Source organism: Lytechinus variegatus, chromosome 4 (assembly GCF_018143015.1).
Source record: "Lytechinus variegatus isolate NC3 chromosome 4, Lvar_3.0, whole genome shotgun sequence".
Classification (NCBI taxonomy): Eukaryota; Metazoa; Echinodermata; class Echinoidea; order Temnopleuroida; family Toxopneustidae; genus Lytechinus; species Lytechinus variegatus.
This window is the reverse complement of record NC_054743.1, coordinates 13,502,914-13,523,957: the sequence shown is the minus strand read 5'-3', so window position 1 is coordinate 13,523,957 and position 21,044 is coordinate 13,502,914. Positions and strand designations below refer to the sequence as shown.

Below are 21,044 nucleotides of genomic sequence, written 5' to 3'. Positions count from 1 at the left end.
AAAATATTGGATATAATGCATCATTAAATAGACAACTGCAAGAATCAAGAGATTTACATATTGTAAAAATCAGTAATTTATGCACACAGCAGAATTTTTCAAAGAAAATATAGAATGATAACCTTCGGAAATATTGTTTTATATAATGTTTAATTAGCTCTTCCACAGCAAACAGAAAAGGGTGAAAATAAGCACAAAATTAGAACGGACAGACTTTACACGGAAAATATTGAGCGATAATGTGAATGGTAAGACAAGAAGGTGAAATACATGTAAATGTACTGAAGCAGGTCATGATTATGAAAGCGAGTTAGAAGGGCGACAGCTCTTGCAGATGTTGAGGCTGCAATGATGATATACTGTATAAAATTAGTGTCAAATACAGAATGTATGATAGGGAATATAGCGGTGATACAGGGAGGGAGAGAATGTGTGACTATAATAGGGTCATAGTGCATGGGGAGATAGGACACTTCAAACATGCATACAAAGAGAGGCAGGTCAGAGGTAAAAAGGTCATTGCAATTTTCATGAGAAAATCAAATACTTGCACATAAAACATGAGAGAGGAAAAGAGAGAGAGAGATAGAGACAAACAGAAATACACAGGAGAAAAAGAAAGAGAGAGAGAGATATAGAGGGAATAGAGTAAGAGACAGAAAGACAAAAACATACAAGAGACAGAGAAAGACAGATATGGTAGGAGAGACAAAAGAGTAGTATACGAGAGACACTCATACGTCAGTTTCACTATATCATCTCAGAAGAAAAAATGCAAAAGTAAAGAAAGAGGAATTGTAAAGAACAAACAAAGATATCAAGAAATAAATGAATTGTCAGATTAGATGCTGACAGTGATATCTTAAAACAAAATTATTACTTGCTGAAATTTGAATTTTGAAAGAGCACTCTTGAAATAAATCTAAATCAACACAATTATTCATATTTCTTTAAAATTGAGGTTAAATTACTTTTGAAAAAGAAAAGAAATTGCAGGATATTAGGGCACAGCATGCAAGCTACAGAACAATTAGATTCAATGTGAAAAACATGCAATTTTCATTCTAGCTTGTGCAATAAGATTCAGAGGATCAGAAAATACAGAAAAGGATAAAAGTATCAAGAATCATGCATTCTTTAAGTAGCTATAAGAAATCAAAGTATTACAACCTGGATACAACAATCTTAGCACGTTACCAACTGCGAGGCAAGCAGGAAGCCAAGGGGTCAGCAAAGGTCACATCGGTGTCATAGGTCAGTGTAAGCTTTACAGAGGGTCATTAGACTAGTAAACATGATTATTTCATAATGATCAGTGAGTGAGGACCTTTAGGAGTGGAAGAAGTTTGAGCAAAAGGAATATACTTATTTTATTCTAAATATACCATACCTATATTAAAAATAAGAATATATATGGTAGTAGCTGTGTCATATCGTTGCTGGGGGAACAACACCTTGTACTTTTTTTTTTTGGGGGGGGTGAATCACTTTTCTATCACGTCATGTTGTGTACAAATACCAACTTTTAATTTCTTAAAATGGAGCTGCATCTTGGCCATGTAAAAGGAAAGCCTATCCCATTGGATACAGTATTGTGGCAGTTTTTTTTTCCTGTCCTGAAAATTTTCTTGGTTAAAGACATGATTTTGTTTCCCCAGCACCGACACAAATGTAGTCCTGTGATAATACAAATTAATTTATCCATTTGATACATTCATTGACCTATAAGATTATAAAAATATGTATGTATTGCCACAACATATCATTTACTGCTCATCATCAGCTTGAATAGAAAGAGAATAGGTCAGAAAAATAGCACATTTCAATTCTAAACAATGGGTATTACAAGTGCATTAGACTAATAGATTTTTTTTATCTACTGGTAGTTCTATTGTTGTGCATTTCTGTCCTTTATAGGGAAAATCTTTCCTTTAATTTTTTATGGGATTTCCTTTAATTGCAAAATTATCTATTGCCTTTACACATGCTTGCTGTATATTGTCTTAATAATACAGATGGATAAAAATAATCAAAGTCAAAATCACATTCATGAGCTTTCCTTCATTCTCTGAAGCATAGGTGAATTTTATTACAAACATTAATCGTTATGAATTGACCTTTAAAGGTCAAGTCCACCCCAGAAAAATGTTGATTTGAATGAATAGAGAAAAATCAAACTAACAAAACACTGAAGATTTCATCAAAATAGGATGTAAAAGCTGTGACATTTTAAAGTTTTGCTTATTTTTCCCAAAACAGTGATATGCACAACTTAAATGAGACAGTCAATGATGTCCCTCACTCACTATTTCTTTTGTTTTTTATTGTTTGAATTATACAATATTTCAATTTTTATAGATTTGACAATAAGGACCAACTTGAATGAAGTAGTATTAAACAATGCTAATTCCACATGTTCAGGGAAGAATTAATCGTTGTTTCACTTGACAATGAGGAGACAAATAGAATATTCCCTATTTCATGTAATAAAATACAAAAGAAATGGTGAGTGGATGACGTCATCTATATCCTCATTTGCATACCAGTCAGGATGTGCATATAACTGTGAAATTAAGCGAAACTTTAAAATGTCATAACTTTCTTATTTTACATCCGATTTGATGAAATTTTCAGTGTTATGCTTCTTGGAATTTCCTCTTTTTATTAAAATCAACTTTTTGTAGGGTGGACTTGTCCTTTAAGGAATTATCAAACTAGTAATGAAATAAGCAGTTAAATCATGACTACCAGACAACCCAATGTCAACAGGAATTTGAGAGAAAATACAAATAGAAGTTAATATATTTCCATTACTTTTGAAGCATTTAAAAGTGTTAGTGCCATTTACTCCATCCTTCATGCAGCACAGTCAAATATACAAGGGTTAACCTTCGACTTTGTTAGAGGGATTGGTTGAAGTTGGAAGTGACAAAGTATGGTCTTTTAAGAGAGACCATGCAAAACTTTAAATAAAATTAGGCAGATTTGGGATATCAAGGCCCATGACATAAAGCTTAGCAATTGACAATGGGGCCAATTTTTACGAAAGAGCACAAAATAATCAATGAAATCAATCATAGGAATCAATCCCATTGTTTAGCTTTATGCTTGTGTCCCATAATTGAATTGTCTGCATGAATAAACCTGTGTGGTTTCTGAAACTGACAATCGTCTTGTCTGGCATATATGCTTTTGCAGCATGTGCGAGTTACAATTTTTTCAGCCGACCAGGCCTATGCACCACAATTAGTTTTGCATAAAAAAAGTGGGCATCAGTTTTCCACTTTAACCAATACTCAGATAATATACAAGAAGCGCAAGTGTTGGTCAGTGCCATATCAGTTTCAGAACAGGCTTTTTTTTTTCCAGAAAAAAAAATTATTACACAAATCATACTGCATAAAAATTTATGATAAAAATTTATTTGAAAAACAAAATGTCAATTCTGTTTGAAATAGTATTCATTTCATTATTTGAGTTTCTCGATTCTTCCTATTTTGAGTTAATCTTATTTTTCATAATTGATAAGATTTTAAATTTTCAATCTTGTATCAATCAACAAAATATGCATGTGACACAAAAGGATAATTTCTTCAAATGGCAATACTGAAACATATGAACTGCTAAAATTAACAACAAGGCTGAATATATATACTATTACTTCTACAGCCAGCACCATATATATGCACAAAATAAAACCAATAGCGAGCAGGGAGAGGGGAGAATTTTAGGGGAGGGGTACGTTAGCTTACAGACATCATGCATGTACGTCCTCCTACCTTTAGACCCACTACTCTTCTCCTTCTCACTCTCTTTGCTTTTCTCTTTGACCCCTGACCCTTTGAGATCCTTCATTGACCCCTTGGATTCCAGCTTGCCAGGGAACATCTTCTCCTTCTCACCTGTACCCCGAGATTTCTTGGCAGACTTCTTCGGGGCCGGACTCTGGACCTGATCAGAAAGAAACAGAATAAAGAAATCAAAATCAGATAAGCACTTGTATGTGAAAAAAGGACTGTTGAAAAAAAAAGGTGAAAATCAAATGGTGCATAAAAAAAATAGAAAAATTGTTACATGATCATATCCAAGTTTTAAGGTAATTTTCTATATCCTAAATTTGGACAACATAACAATAAAGAGTATAACATGCATAACTTTCTACATAAGGGCAATTCCATGATATGTTCATCCAACCTTCAAGTGTGACCTTCCTGACATGAATTGCCTGAGTTTTCTAGTTCTTTTGAAAATTTGTAATGCTCTTCATTTATCATGACTTGGAAAGTTCTTCAAGTGAAAAGGAACGGAAGAAAATGGAGGACAAAGGTACAAATTTATTTTATGAAATTGCTCAAATTATACTTACATCTAGTTTTGGTTCCTTCTTGTCATCTTTGGTTTTCTTATCATCGACCTTCTCAACCTTGACACTACTTGTTTTCCTGGCTGACTTCTGTCTCTCTCTAGGGGATGTGTTGGGCATCAATCCAGGTGATACAACTCCTCCCATCTAAAATACATGGAAAATATTAGAAAACATGAGTATAACAGCAACAACAAAAATATTGTCCCCATCACTACTGTCCCAGTTCTTGGTGTCTCACTGGTGTGATTGCATCATGTTTCCACTGGAACTTTTAGTTTCCATTGTTTCAGAACCTTTAGGGTGCAGATGGCGAATTTCAGCCATCTCAAGACAAGTAATACATGACAATAGTCTATTTCTTGTAATCTGAGTGGACGATTAAGGACAAAGCTTTTAAGAATTTTTTAAAATCTCTCTATCTATCAAATGAAGGAGTTGCAAACTGGGACCAACTAAAAGATTGTGATGGCAAGGATTATTCATAACAGGGTCTTGATGTGAGAAAGGCTTAAGAGGGGTATATATATCTCGTTCACTACCACCTTCAGCAAATAAATAGTTCCGAACAAAATTGCTTCCGACAATTGTAGACTTGGGGCCCGTTTCATAAAGCTGTTCATAAGATACGAATGACTTTACGCACGACTGGTGACCCTTTCCTGTGCTATATGATATATCCCTATGTAGCTGACTTATGATTAAGAACATGTTCCAGTCGTTCTTAAAGTTGTGCGTAACTTTACGAACAGCTCTATGAAACACCACCCAGTTTCATAAACATTTAGGATCAAACTTGAAACTGATTAAATTATTTAATTAAATCAATGACAAAGTGGCCCAACCTGTATATCTGGTATGCTATTAGCCAATGCTTCTTTCTTCTTGGCCTCCTCTTCTGCTTTTTGCTTGGCCTCCTTCTCCTTGGCAAGCTCCTCCTCGGTCTTCTCAGGAGCATTCTCATCTACCTCACAGATCTCACCCATCTGGGAGGTCTCTGGTCTGGAGACAGCTCCTCGAGATAGAGAGGAGTTAGGTCTCTTCCTGTAAGGGTGGAGGAAAGGGAAGAAATTCTTATTAAACTAATATACCCAGTTGTTGAATGTCCACATGAGTTGTTTGTCCTGACAAGACAGCAATTTAAGGAACTCAGAGATCAATATTTCATTACAAAACTAAAAGTTATATCAGACAATATTACAAAGCATATACATTTACAATTATTTTTCTTATTGAATACACAAATTTTGAGAAAAATATTATGTTTTTTAAAATCTGCTCAGCATCAAGACAACAGACGCCCATCATACACTGGAAAATGGCCAAAGTAAGATATTTGAGACCTTTGTTTTTTTCCAAAAATTACTCAATCATGCACTTACGTGTCTGTAGGAATGGGAACAGAGCTGACTTTGTAGTTGACAAATGGAGAAGTCAGTTCAACAAACTGCTCTGGTTTCTTCACTTCAGGTTCTATGAAAATAAAAATCAATGAAACAATACAACAAGCATATAAGAGCATTTCTCCAGTTTGCTACAATGCTCTGTGAAGATTCAAAACATGCAATTTAACAAACTAAATAAGAAGCAAATTTACAAGTGAGCAAATACGAATTATTTAGCTGCTTTGCAAGCTGATAAAATTGACTGAATTCTAAAACAATATGTTAGCTAATCAACATCAAGTTGAACAATTTATATACACAGCACAACTAGTTATTTAGACTGTTAAAAGCAATATTGCTGTCATTTAATTTCAGAAATCAAAGTTTCTTTATTTAATTTTGGAAAGTTAACTATCAAATACTATTATAACATTAAGAATGTGTTATGAAGCCCAAAATGAATTAAAGTCCAAAGTTGTTTGTTTTATAAAATGCAAACTCTGCATCCTTTGGTGTTTCCAGCATCGAATTCCATGTAAGGCAATTTTTGCAAATATGTTTTATGAATTCTTCTCCAGTTGTTTGTTTGCTTGTTTTTTTTTGCGCTGTGCTTTATTGGATTTCCTTTGATTTTCCTAAATTTCACATTATTTCTATGATTAAAATTTTCCGACCTGAAAAATTATCTTTCTCATTAAAATCTATTATCTTTCTGAATTTAAAGAAATGTTCCAGTTTTCTGGTAACTTACCAGAGGGCTCATCAGTAGGAGATGGCTTCTTCTTCTTGGGGCGTATCAGCTTCCAGGAAGGAATCTTAGGTGGAGGGGGTGGGGCTACCAAGGGGCAAGATCTGGTCTGGGTCAGCATAAGAGGGTGAGGGTAGACATGGGATAGACCATTCTGACGAAGCTTCTCTGATGCATCAGCCTGTATCAAAATTCAAAGGTCAAAAGTCTCAAGAAGGACACACCAGTCAATACAAAGTAAGATGTCTCTTGTGATTTTAATCAAAGCTTTCTTTCGAAACCATCCCCTAGAACATGTTGAAATTGTCATTCACAACACATACTTTTGATATGACATACATGAAAATCAATTGACCATAGTCAAATCCATGTGACATACTAACTTGCCCTATCATAGCAACTTAATTACACACAACCAAAATAATTGGTGCATGTTAGAGTTGTCATTATTGTTAATCTTATAGGACTGTTATTTTGACATTTGGTTTCCTTTATAGTTTTAATAGTTATTTACAGTTCTAGCTTTGCTATTTAATTCAGCTTTGTTTACATTCTTGCTGCTCCTGTTTTCAACCAATTACATTTGACTCTCAACCTTCTTATCCTGTCATGTTTGTTTTTACTTTTGTTACTCTTTAAATACTCAATGCCTTAAGAGTAGGGTAACCAATGTAAACATACCATTTCTCCAAGCACCGAGATCCTGAGTGGTACCTTAGGAGGGTGTATATAGCTGACAAAGAGTGTCACTTGAGGGCTCTCTGGAACCATCGGCATTGACTGGTCTTTATCTATTTAAGTAAAAGGGAATCATTACTAAAATTAATTCAGATGTAATTTAAACAATATTAATGAATATACTACAAATCGCAATAATGCATTTTTTCTTCTTCAAGAATAGTAAGCTAATAGTACTTTCACCAAATATCAGACATTTTAATTTATTGGAGAAAGAAGTAGCAAGTAAATGTATGGAATGTACTTGACATCAAACATTTCCAAAACAATATCTTTATCTTAGCATACACACAGAAGCAAGTTTTTATCCATATAATACCAGAACTTTCATTTCTTGGTCTACAATATTGAACATAGACTTAGTAAAATTTGCCTCATTTACAGGTGTATTCTATAACTTGACATTATTTCTGGATACTTTTTCATTACAGTTATATTTTCAATTTTCCTTTGTAAACGCTTCAACAAATACTTTATAACTTCTAACTATCTACATCTTAGTGCCATGACAAACCTTGGGGATATTTTGACACTTAAACTGTCATAATCTTTATAAAATAATATTTCTATAATACTTAATAAACACATCTCCAATTGAAACATCTAACGTCTAACCATGCACACAGCAATCATGATGCTTGGAAATAAAATTGAATTCTAAATCTAAAATACTGGGTGAAATCAACATCTGGACAATTTTCCCAGAATTAAAAGAATACAAATACTTTATGCTATCCACCCATCATCATTCTGCACTGTATCAGCAAGTTTAATTTGTTTTAAATTGGATCTCTCATCAGACATAAACTTTGAGGGGATAGAAGATAATAGAAGATAATAAATTTCTTTTCATTTTTTTTTTTCTAAATTATGCATAACATTAACAAACAAAAGACAGAATGAAATAGAGAAAAATAGCAAAGGTTTAAAAAAAAATATGGGAGGCAGAGAATAAACAGTTCGTATAAAAGCTTTGAGGTGAAAAAATGAGGAGTTAAGAACAAGAACTTCATGCGAAGGGGAATTTACATTATTATTATAAATGCTTAACTAAAATATATCCTGTAGTGACATAAGAAAAGAGAAACTTCATAAAAATCCTAAAGAGAGTTGACAATAAACACTTATTCACAGTGCTAGACTTGGAGTTAAAGTTAAAAAATGCAAATGGAAAATCCCCAAATTTAAAGTGTTATTATACCAAAATGATGTACTTAAGCAAGATATTTCCCACCTATGAAATGGTACAAAAATTACTGCAAACTCTTTTCCCTCTTTTCACTTATTTTTCTTTTGTTGCAGGGTTCATGTGTGTCTCATATATTATTTCATGAATTTTAGCAAAATAGAAGAAATGAATGTTATCTCCAAACTACATGCAATATATAACTTATTCAACAAGCTGAATTGTTATTTGGACCTGGTTCTCCATAAAAAATCTTGTTCATTCAGACATGCTTTAAACCTCATTAACAAAATGAAGTGCAAGGCAAACTTATTTTTCTTTAGAAATGCACAAATTTATACCGTAACACAGACTGCAATGTCAAGCAATGTGACTATTTTTACTAACGACTAATGAACTGATTCAATTACAAATAATGAAACAAAAAGAAAAAGAAAATAACATTAAGAAGATAAAAATTTAAAAGTGTACTGTTTTCAATATCAAATGGTCTGTTCAATCTCAGTACATGTATGTAAGTTGTAAAATTCTACAATAAATGTTTTGCCAGATATAGGAGACCAGTCATCTTTTTAAAAACTTGTTATACAAGATACATTATGAAGAAGATATATTTTGTATATCAGCCCTTGTAAAGGACGTGATAATGATGGGAGGGGGGCGGGGGCAAATCTAAAAAATGCCTTCAATTATTTGTTACTCCTCTCTAAGAGAAGTACTACTTAAACCAAATTAAAAGACAGCAGGGAAGGAAGGGGAGAAGAACAGAAGCAGGAGGGAGGAGTTCTAAGGAAGAGGAAGGGGAGGAGGAAGAAGAGAAAGGAAGAAGGAAAGAGAGGAGGGGAAAAAAGGTAACCCAATGGAGGGTGAAGAGGAGGAGAAGGGGAGAAGAAATAGAGAAGGGGGGGGGGAAGAGGAAGGAAAGGAAAATGGGATGATGATGATTAGGACGAGGGGAGGAGGAAGGGAAATACACAGTAGGTCTGACATTGATCATTGCAGTTTCGTATTTTGAATCATAAACATTCAAATTGGCACCTAGAGGAGAGGAGATGACTTAATCAAAATCATGCAACATGCAGGAAAGTCATGCAAGCAAGCAAGTGAGATAAAACAGACCTAGGATTGTTACTTGTTCCTTATCAGGCGTGCCTGTGCAGGGTTTATATGTGCCGGGTTCACAAAATAAAGAAAACACATTTAATATTGGAATCAAACAGGTAAAAGAAGGAGTGGTTCACATTCATGCAGTTTGTGCACATGTTACAAAGATATTAAATGTACAGTGTGAAAACAAGTTTTTTAGGTTAAAAATAAAATTGGTAAGAGTGGGGCAAGTCCAAAACACAGACTAATGAATCACTTTTATAATAACTACACTGATCTCCTTTTTAGGAGTGATTTTAGTGATTTACGGGTCATGTGGTCCAGTGGTTAGAGCATTGGACTCATAATCTCAAGGTTGTAAGTTCGAATCCCCACTCTGCCATTGTCTCCACTTTGATAAAAAGGCCCAAGAGTATAATATCTGTCGTCTATAAGGTCAGCCACTATGACTGATTAAAGGTAAATGCTAGTTTTGGTAACGATATCAAAATGAGTTCGTACAGAATCCAATGAAATGACCACTAAAGTGTCTGTTTGTATAAATAAAACGCATGTGCCAAAGGATTCTGGAAGAAATCGTGTAATTGCTGAGAAATCAGCAAATAAGCACGGGATTCGGGTAGGGCGTCGGGCCCGACGCCCTAAGCAATAATTATACATTGTCCCACGTGCCCTTATCTGTGTTGGGGATTTTCGGTGTGAACATTTTTCAGCGTAGATTTCAAGATTTCACAAAGTCCAGTTAATGTAACTGTACCAGATCTAGATCCTCGATGATATACTGGCAATTAAGCCTTGTTTTACAGACTCATGAAATCAGTGTTAACTGCAACTACTGGAATTTCTCTTTAACCTAGACGTAAAACGTTTCCTGGGTATAAATTGGTTATATACCAGCTTGGCGTTTACCAGCAAAATGCTGTACTGCCGAGTTCCTTTGGGAGTCACCACAAACAGGACCTATTTATAGCATCATCATGATGTAATTTTAAGCCGTTTTGGGGCATTTTAAAAATCAGATCCATCTTTGTCATATACCTTGTACCTACACTAAACATTTTATCTAATTCATCATTGGTCACTCATCATTTGACATTCTGATTCATTTTGGACTTGCCCATATAAAATATCAACATGCAGTTTCAAATCAATTCTGGAATGGGTTTTGAATATATTCATGGAGAGTATAGGCCAGTACAAAACAAAAAGAGTTGAGAGTATATTTTCTATCATTAATTTGAAATGATTTGGAGTAAGCATTGGCCAATGGCAAAAACAAAAATGAAAATAAATCTTAGAAAACTTATACAAATATAAATGCAAAATCAATGACGAGACAAATAGAGAAAAATTAATCGCAATCTAGCAGTAATTTTTTTCAAGGCAAATTTTAAAAATGCAACCTTAGCTGTAGAATTTATTTGCTTATCATTTACTTTGATTCAAAAGAAGACAAGAATAATTTGAAGTGCTAAAATGAGCTCAAACCAAAGGCAGATTCCAAGTGTGGATACTTAATTTTCTTTCGCATCAGATGTGATTTTTCAGGGAACTGCGTCTCCTTGTTCTGATGGTATGCTGAGGAAGCTAACAAGTGCACTATTTTGATCTTGAATAGAACAGACTGCTTTGCTTCCACAACTTGGAAGAAAACGCATTAATTATTACTGATTTGTGGCCGTTCAGTGGCAACAGAGAAACCATCATCACACATAATAGTATATTACTTATTACAAAAAGAATTAGCAATAATCACACAATTTCCCAACAATTCCACATTTAGAAGTATCCCTATATAGCTAATACAACCATGCATCCCAAATCTTTGTTATGGGGGCACACGGAAATGGAACAAGTTCAAATGCTGAGAAGTGTATTGGTATACATTGGGTCAATTCCAGCCAAATGTTGCATTTTTCCATTTTTAAAAATTTATTTTCTGAGCAATTTTGTTTATTCTGTTTAAAAGTATACAGTTTAAGGTTTACAAAAACACAATTGTATTTACTATACCCTCATTCATTCATAAAATACACAATGTGCACTCTGTTGCACTTTGGTACTAAGATTTCATAGAAATTGTACAACTTTGACCCATCCCTGGCTCCTGGCATGCAAAGGGTGCTGACAAAAAATTCCACTGTCCATGTGACCTCCAAGCAGTAATTTACCATTAGCTGTATTGTTTTACATGCTGCAGTGAAACGGTGAGGCACAAAATACATTTCAATGTATGTATGTTTGATGTCCCATAAGTCACAGTTTTAAGCATTAAGTTTCCCTCATATGCTGCCATAGACTCCTGCAGACAAGTATTGGACTTTTTTATCTACCACAGTACATGCTTGCTTCAACAAATCAAGCTGCATCTGTATTGGACTTGAAATAGCCATACTGGGGGGACATACATTTAAGTCCCATAAGTCACATGTCCCATAAGTCACACATACAGTTCATAAACCATGCCACCTTAAAGCTGTCCATGACATCAAAGAGTGAGATGAGAATGCTTAAAAGCTGGAGAACAGTATGCCGACTATCAGAAAAACAGTCAGAATATCACAGGAAGTGCATGGAACAAAAAAAAGTTGGGATTGTGTGCCCATCCCCCAAAAAAGGAGAAAACTGAGAATGATCGCTAAAATGCAAAGCTTGAGTACAGGTGAATTGGGTTTGTTTCACCCCAGCTTTTATTCATTTTTTAAGGTCCAGATCACTCTCTTGGTTTTCTTGTCTCCTTGGAGTATGCATCCACTGTTTTACATATGATGTGAACTTGGTATATAGTTCCATGGAAACTAAACTTATTGCAATGTCCCATCAGTCACAAATTTTGTAGTTGAGCGATCCTCTGGATCCTGTCAAAATAAGAGCACCAGTCCTCAGATGCATAAGGCTACCATGAGCAGAGATATTAAAAGGGCACATACAGCGCTCCCTACCAGCCCCTGTAAATGCCAAAAAGTTGTTCAGAAGCTTGCAATCAAGTTTTCTTAGAATCATTCCTGCCGCCTGCCAATAGAAAGTAACATGTGCAATTTACAGAGTACCGAAGTGTGACATCACGATGTCATGACATCGAATCGGCCGGTTCTAAACTGAGTCGCAGCTGCATGATCGTCAATACACATTTGTATTTGCAAAAATGGTGATGTGTGTTGTCCCTGGTTGTTACCATCATTCTGAGAGTCGTAAAAGGGCACTGGTTCATAAAGCTAATCGTAACTTAAGAGTGACTTTAAGAACGACCGGTGATCCTTGTGGTAAATGTCATCATAAATTGGCAATGTTTTAGCATGTAAGAAAGGATCACCAGTCGTTCTTAAAGTTGTTCCTAACTTACAAACAGCTTTATGAAACGGCCCCCTGGTTATTTTGTTTAGAACCAGGCCGCCATGACACCATGGCAACTGACATCATCGCTTCGGTACTCTATAAATGGTGATGTCCTTTATACAGGCATTCTGAATTTCTATGAAAGAGATGACATAACAACCCAAGCAGCTGGCAAAAAAGAATTTGTGATAGGGTGCACCCCATGATATATTTTTAAACTAACTTTTTTGTATTGCCTAAAATGTATAGTTAATGAATCTTGATGTACCCTTTGCCAAATCGTGTCAGATAGGTTTCTAAATTGGCAATTTTTGGCGGCCATCTTGGCTTCTACATGTACCGGTATATTGGATTTTTCATGAAAATCAATTATTTTAATATTTTTTGCAGAGGCAATGGTAAAATCTTCCATGTAAATGAATACACTTTTTACTATACAAGTATACATGTAGTTTAGATAGTAGAATAATAATTAAAAAAAAGAATTTATGCCAAAATTTTCATGTTTTTTGTCAAAAATTTGCATGTGCACTGATATCTATCTGTTTTATCATAAACATCAACAACTAATGAAAAATATCAGCTTTCGACATGAAAGAGAATATATTAACAAGAATATTGATATACTTCATGGCAGCATTAATGTCTTAATTTGCTTACATACAATACACTGAAAAGGTCATTTTCTTACCATACTGTATGAGACAGATAGAGAAAAGCAACATTTATTTGTCCCATCTGTAACAAATTTGTCCCATCAGTCACAATGGAAAGTGTGTACATTCTTATTCTAATTGTTCATTTTTCATCTGTTTGCTAAATATTTATGATTGTAATTGTTTATTGATTATTTTGTACTTATTTGATTACAGTTCTTAAAGCTTGCTGACAAGTTAGGAAGTTTTTTTGTTGTTAATGTTCCCTTTATATTCATGAAGTGCATGAAAAGATGTTTCTGCCCTTTGTTGAATTTATTTCTGACACAATGGCATGAATTATTAAAGGTGTCATGTTATTAGTGAATATGACTTCATGCTAAAATTAAGTTTGACTTAAAAAGTCATTGACAGGAAATGTGAATTCCATGATATGAGATAGGGTCCCATCAGTCACATTCACTTGTCCCATAAGTCACACACGATTGCACACAGCTACTGAAACAAATGAAATGAATCAAGTCCAATTCAAGTACTGTTTGTGAGCACTATCACTGGTTAATCTCCAAGTCCAAATTTAAAAACATTGTCATAAAACTGAGATAGATATGGCACTTTGAACAAAAGAGCTCAATTTGTGTGGTCCATCGATGTCCCATAAGTCACAATGACATTTCTGAAGATATATCACCCTATGCACCCAAGCTGCATGCATGCATTTTTGTATGTAGTAAGTTTCAGTATTCTTCTTTCAGTTTAATAAAGTAAATCCATGTTTATGCAGCTACTATTTCAGATATGCACTTCAGTAATGTGGAAAAAAGTATCAAATGTCCCATAAGTCACAATGGAATTGACCATTGGTAATATTGGTAATAATATGTCTGTAAAGCGCTCAGAAACGTCGTTCCGATGGATTAAGCGCTATATAAAAGCGGATTATTATTATACTGCTGTAACGGCCACATACACTGTACATGTAGAAACGTTGCTAGCACTAGTAATGCGTTAACAGAGGCCTTGTTACAAGCAATAATGTTGCAGCGATGCCCAATGTCACAACACATTACGCGAATCCTGTGTTTAAAAAATACCCCACCAGCTTATAACACAGGAACTCCATTGCCTTGCGTGTTGTGTCAATGGGAGCTCAGGTGGGGTATTTGAAACCCCAATTTCAGATTTTGGGAGAGCTCTCGTTTAAACTGGGGTGGGGTTCATCTGACTGCTGATAATGCCTTGCATGTTAGTCAATGGGATCTCAAGTGGGGTATTGACACCCCAATTTCAGTTTTTGGGAAAGTTGCATTTCTCGCGTTTAAACTGGGGTGGGGTCGATTTAGTGACTGCCGCTGCTGATAAGAGCCGATAACACCGATGCCTGCCACCACAACAGGCTGATGAACAGCATGGAGTGGGATTGCAGCTGTCCTTGTTACGTAATAGTATAAACAAACTCTTCAGAGCTTCCTGGCTGACATTAATCTTGAAAGAATGAATTTGTATTCTATTTGTTTTAGGACATTAGCATATCTAAAAACGATTCGGAATTTAGATGAAGATCAACATGAAATTTTGAACGATGCAAAATGACCCACAATTGCCGAAATAACAATAAGTTTTAAAAAAATCACTCTCTCTCTCTTGCTCTCTCTCTCTCTCTGCCAGGCCTTATGAAGGTCGCTTCTCCTTGGGGGAAGGTGGATTATCTGGGAGAGTGCGTGGTTGTTTACTTAAGGATAACCATTCCTTGTTGATATGGGGGATGGGGGGGGGGGCGAGTGAAAGTAGCTTGGAATTTGAAATTGGGGTGTCAGATGAGATCCATTTTTAAACACAAATTTTCGTAATGGACATGTACAACACGTTATTTAAGTCTTGGATCAATGTATGACATCACCATCTGAAGGATGTGATCACGCCTGTAGTTAGTGCTCGGTTAGAGCTAACAACATTTCTATGCAGCCAGTATACAAATAGCGAATAGGCATGAGTGCGATGGTGCGAGATTTCGCATGAGGTGAAAGAAAGATGCTCTATTCAACGAGGCGTTAGCCGAGTTGAATAGAGCGTTTCTTTCTTTCACCGAATGCGAAATCTCGCACCATTGCACGAATAAGAATATTCGCTATTTGTGTTGTACAACGCCTCGGAATCTAGCGAAAATATGAAAAAACACAAGAGTTTTTCCCTCCAGTAATCTATGAAAAGGGAGCAAAAATATTGAAAGCAAAAAGCAAAATCCCACAAGCCGGGCCCACAAGCGCACATGATCTTGGACAGCATTGCGCATTTAGCCATGCGCCAGCGGGCTGTACGCGCATTGTTACCTTATTCAATGAAATCGCATTGTGACGTCACCTCCTAAAGCCGTGCAATGGTACATTTTGGACGGTACATTTTGGATGTTACGTCTTGTGTGCAACGGTACGAATGTGTGACATTCAGCCTCGCATTTGATCGCGTACAACAAGCTAAGTAGGCGTTGTACAATACTGATTATACGTAGACCTTCATTCTGTAATTCCAATTTACACTTTTAAATCAAACCTGCTAAACCATTAACAGTGAGTATTAATCGTAACAAATGATTAACAAATTACAAAAAATACACTGATAAAAGGGGATAATTATCAATTCAATGCTTTGCTCATTCTTTATATCAGTATTGCCATATTTTTAACCATGAATTACAGTTTTGGAAACATTTACTTTCCTAACATCACACAAATGGTGACAATGAAAATAGTTGAAAGATACATTCCATGTTAATAAATGATTAAATCCCAATTTCTTTATGTGGTATGAAAAAAAAATCAACAAAATGAATACTGATTCAGTTGATAAATTCAAGGTATGGTCAATTATTCAAGAAGACTGAATAGCACACATGAATGTCCATTAGACAGTTCATCACCCAAGAGTATGACGACCCTGTGAGCACTATTTACACAACTGACAAATGTGATTAAACAATTGAAAGGTGTAGGGGCGGGGTGGAGCAAGATTGGATGAGGTGGGGTGAGGTCAGATGTCAGAGGAATCACCCATATCATAATTACTTAACAGGAAGACGATTGATATTTTGAGAATCCTTTATCACTTTGACAGATGCACCACCATATCAAACCTCAATTTTGTGATTAGTGCTGTACATGATTATTGAAGGATTGGGGAAAGTGGTACCTTAACAAAAAATCGATAGATGTAGGGTGAGGTGACAAGTCAGAGAATTCACTCATAAATATGCTTGATAATTAGTGAAAAGGTTGCTGATTAATGTTTGTAGAATCCTTTTCCACCTGTATTATATTACCGTCAAATTTGTGATTTAGTGCTGTAGTAGATTGAGGAGTGGAGAGGTAAATTTGATGATTAGCTCATTACAGGATTAATTCATGGTATGGGAAATAGAAAGACTTTCAAAAGATTTTTGTAACCAAAATTTAAAAGCATGAAAATGTCACATGTTTGCAAAAAGCAGAATAACTTTGTAAGTCCAATTTCCTTCTATGCACAATGAAGTATAAACATGCATGATGGGCATTAACTCTCACCATTGTGGCCCTTTATCAACCCTACAAATCTTTTCTTTTCTGGGGGGGCCAGATAAGAAATTAATTAAAAAATTGAATGGGCTCCTTTTTAATGCCTACTAGCATAAATCTCTGTATTCTGAAAAGCTTTGTATGGCATTTTCTTTAATGATTTTAGGTATTTACTTTTTAGGCTCTTTTGGATATTCACCCTTTTGGGCATTTCAATTGGTCAAATCTACCCAATAACAATTTTTATTCGGGGGGGGGGGGGTGGGGTGGGGTACTGTACATCTATTACATTTTCACACTGTCAGATTTTCAGACTTTGTCTTTTAATAGTTATAGCCATTATCTTTTAAGAGTCCTTTATGTTAACCACTTCCTTGAAAGCCTTTCTCATTCCCATCCAGTTGTTACTGTGGTATGTGCATATGCTTTACACATAAGGGAGCACTATCTACTTACAGGTTATTTCTCCTGGGAGGGGGTCATTAAGCAACAAACAAAAAGGGAAACAAATTATACAACATTTCCCAGCAAATATAGCATGTCATTTTGTTTAACTTAACTAAGACAAACCAGCAATTAATAACACAAGTTTAGTACAATGGTTCAAATTTGATCTCTTTCAAAGCAAATTAAGTCAAATATATCAGCAACAGAAAACAAAGTGTGCAAACTCATATCTTATCTTGTTTGGCGAGGGATAAATGACAGTTATACATGTGTTCATTTTAACAGCAAAATTAATAAATCCTTATAATCATTTGCAATATTGTGTTTGGCCCTCAACCAAAATTATATTTTTTTCACCATTTCTAAAAAAAAGTTATGCAGCTAAAAACATATATATATTTCCAATAATAAAGAACAAATATCTAAAAACTACCAACAATACTATATATTAACAATTAAGTTATTTGTTAGTTTCAGAATTCCAGGTTATATGCAGAAAATATAAGGAACTTCAGAAGGAAAAGTTAAGAGGAACTTACGTTTGTCTTTGTCTTTGTCGTCTTTCTTGTCCTTCTTGTCTTTCTTTCCCTCTTTGACGTCCTCTTTATGACCGACTCTAGAGTCCTTGTCTCCCTTTTCAGCTGGAATGAAATTGCACAATCAATTGTTTATTTTATATACTACTGCTAATCCTCGGAGTCTTGGAATTTCAAGAAGAGCTATAATTGTACATGTACAGTGAAAGTGCCACTTGTGGAGGCTAGCGGACATGGAAAGTAAAGCTTATCGGACCCGTAGTGAACCACTATACCATGGGATATAGAAGGGAGGTGGTACACATGTCAAGTGCCCTAGGATACTGTGTAAATACCTTGCAAAAATATTTTAATGATCTTTCATAACAGTGCACTATGTGATCAAATACTATATCATCTTCTACTGTTGGCATAAGGTCTGACTTTGGTTGTATCCACATCTAAAGGCCACTTCACACCTTACGACCCGACTAGTCTACGACTGGCTTGCGACTGATTGACGGGAGATGTGATGTCACAGCTCTTGTCAGATTGAGAGTCGCAGACCGGTCAGAGACAAACCACAAAGAAAATCATGAGGATTTGACATGTCAAATCCTTATGACTGGATCGCAAGCTCAAACCAACTTCCAGCCAATCAGACAGCAGAGTTGCACGACGCGTATGTGATACTAGTATGCAAAAGACATACACAGTAGTAAGCGCCATTTTCTCAGTTGCTAGGGCAAAAAGTAAAAAGCACAAGCGTGAATCGCAGAAAACCCGGCAGTCGGATCGCAAGGTGTGCAGTGTCGACGCTTATGACTACCGGTACCCGAGATTCATCTCCCCTCACTCAGTCGCAGACCAGTTGTAGACCAGTCGGGTCGTAAGGTGAGCGGTGGCCCTATTTTGTTATACTTTTCAAGCATTCTACACATTTCATCTTTTAAAATGTTTACTTTTCAGGTAACTGGCTCACCTATCAAAAAGTCAAAGAAATTCATAATGAACTTACATCTTCCATCAAATCCTTTGCCTCCTTTGCCATCCTTGTTAGACTCCCTAGTAACCACAGACATCTCATCACCCATCTTCTCCTTCTTAGGAGCCTCTTCAGGAGGCAGCTCCTCCGATGGGGGAGGATCCAGCTCAGGGAGCTTGAACTCTGGCAGAAGCTTCTTCATCAGCTCCCACACCTTGTCTAAATGACCATACCTAGGAGAGATAGAGAGATAGATGACTAGTAAAAAACATCGTAGAAAAAGGGTGCATATTCAGGAAACTTGGTGAGGTCCTTGTTCGAGATTATCTGTGACGCCAGTCAAGTATTACATTATACCGTTCATTATGGTTTCATCATGGATATACAAATGGATCATGAAGAAAGGACCTTCACGTAGGGCACCCATTAGAGGAAGAATTTTGCTATCAAATACTACTTGATTTGTAACCACTCAGAATGGTGAAATTGCCAGTTCATCATGATTTCACATGAAGAAGGGTCAAGTACACCTGTTGCAGAAAGAGCAAAACTTGCAAGTGTTCTTTAAAGGTCAAGTCCACCTCAGAAAAATGTTGATTTGAATCATTAGAGAAAAATCAGACAAGCACAATGCTGAAAATTTCATCAAAATCGGATGTAAAATAAGAAAGTTATGACATTTCAAAGTTTGGCTTATTTTCAACAAAATAGTTATATGAACGAGCCAGTTACATCCAAATGAGAGAGTTGATGACATCACTCACTCTCTATTTCTTTTGTATTTTATCATATGAAATATGAAATATTATTTTCTCGTCATTGTCATGTGAAATGAAGTTTCATTCCTCCCTGAACACGTGGACAATTATTTTAACATTTTGTGCTTCAGGCAAGGAGGTCCTAATCGTCAAATTCGTAAAAATTGAAATATTGTATAATTCAAACAATAAAAAACAAAAGAAATAGTGAGTGAGTGACATCATCGACTCTCTCATTTGGATGTAACTGGCTCGTTCATATAACTATTTTGTTGAAAATAAGCGAAACTATAAATTGCCATAACTTTCTTATTTTACATCTGATTTTGATGAAATTTTCAGTGTTATGCTTGTTGAATTTTTCTTTTTTTATTCAAATCAAGTTTTTGTTGGGGTGGACTTGTCCTTTAATAGACACCTTGTAAAAAACTCAAAACTGCCTCTTTCCAGTGTGAATCCAGCAAGCACCCTTTCTTCAATCCTCACTGACATTTCATCATAGACAATATAATGTGAAAAAGATTTTGTGAAAGACACTTAGCAATTTTACTGTGGGGATCTTGTTAAAAGACGCAGCACAGACTTTAGACAAGTTGCCTTGGCCATGTTCAAATGCAACTCTTTCTGGAACAGGACTTAAGATGAATATCTCAACAATAATGTTTCTAAGAAATTAATACAAAATAACACAAAAATGTCTAACAATGAGTCAAGTTCATGCTTGGCATTGGAGTGATCCTAGACACAAAGGTTTCTATTAAAGTATATATCAGTTTTGAAGTTTGCAAATTTCCTGCAAGAAGGTTGTTAGTGCTATTAGCAATGTCAGTAGGGACCTTCCCGTGATGCTGGGATTCTTAAAGAGGTATACATGTACAGAGATAGGTATACAGACTGTAAGGCTTTAAAGGCCAACAGATATTCATGGATTTATTCAATGGTAAAAGAAATCATTCATGCACTTTCCAAAGATTTAAATCTTTGCAATTTCAGGAGAGTGTGTTATTAGGAAAGAATAAGAAAGTGCCAGCATTTACAGAGTTATCTATTGGAAATGAGTATACATCATGGATTTTTTTTTTTCATGAATAGTTATATGTCCCACAAGACTGAATCAAAGTTAACTCAGGCTTGAAAACTTTACCATTCAAGCTATCATGCATTTTAATACAAAATACATTTTCCATAAAATTCAAAAATGAAAAAAAGGAGAAAGAATAAATATAATGGTAATGCAATTCAAAAAGAGTTTGATAAGTAAAACAGGTTAGT

At 35.3% G+C, this 21,044-nt stretch overlaps 1 protein-coding gene across 5 annotated transcripts in view; it reads right to left on the bottom strand.

The window, feature by feature from the left end:
• Nucleotides 1-21,044, bottom strand: part of LOC121413438 (androglobin-like) — an 81,353-nt gene that overhangs the window by 46,062 nt on the left and 14,247 nt on the right. For 2 of the 5 annotated variants that reach the window (XM_041606257.1, XM_041606258.1), the window contains exons 8-16: nt 19,048-19,247; nt 18,054-18,155; nt 9,540-9,572; nt 7,178-7,287; nt 6,500-6,677; nt 5,746-5,836; nt 5,209-5,407; nt 4,367-4,510; nt 3,903-3,951 (exon numbers count right to left, since the gene is read on the bottom strand). In XM_041606257.1, the coding sequence (XP_041462191.1) occupies nt 3,903-3,951; nt 4,367-4,510; nt 5,209-5,407; nt 5,746-5,836; nt 6,500-6,677; nt 7,178-7,287; nt 9,540-9,572; nt 18,054-18,155; nt 19,048-19,247 (1,106 nt within the window). Of the gene's footprint in view, nt 1-3,779; nt 3,952-4,366; nt 4,511-5,208; nt 5,408-5,745; nt 5,837-6,499; nt 6,678-7,177; nt 7,288-9,539; nt 9,573-17,523; nt 17,536-18,053; nt 18,156-19,047; nt 19,248-21,044 lie in introns of all 5 variants that reach the window. The other 3 variants (XM_041606254.1, XM_041606256.1, XM_041606255.1) reach the window with 3 other exon arrangements.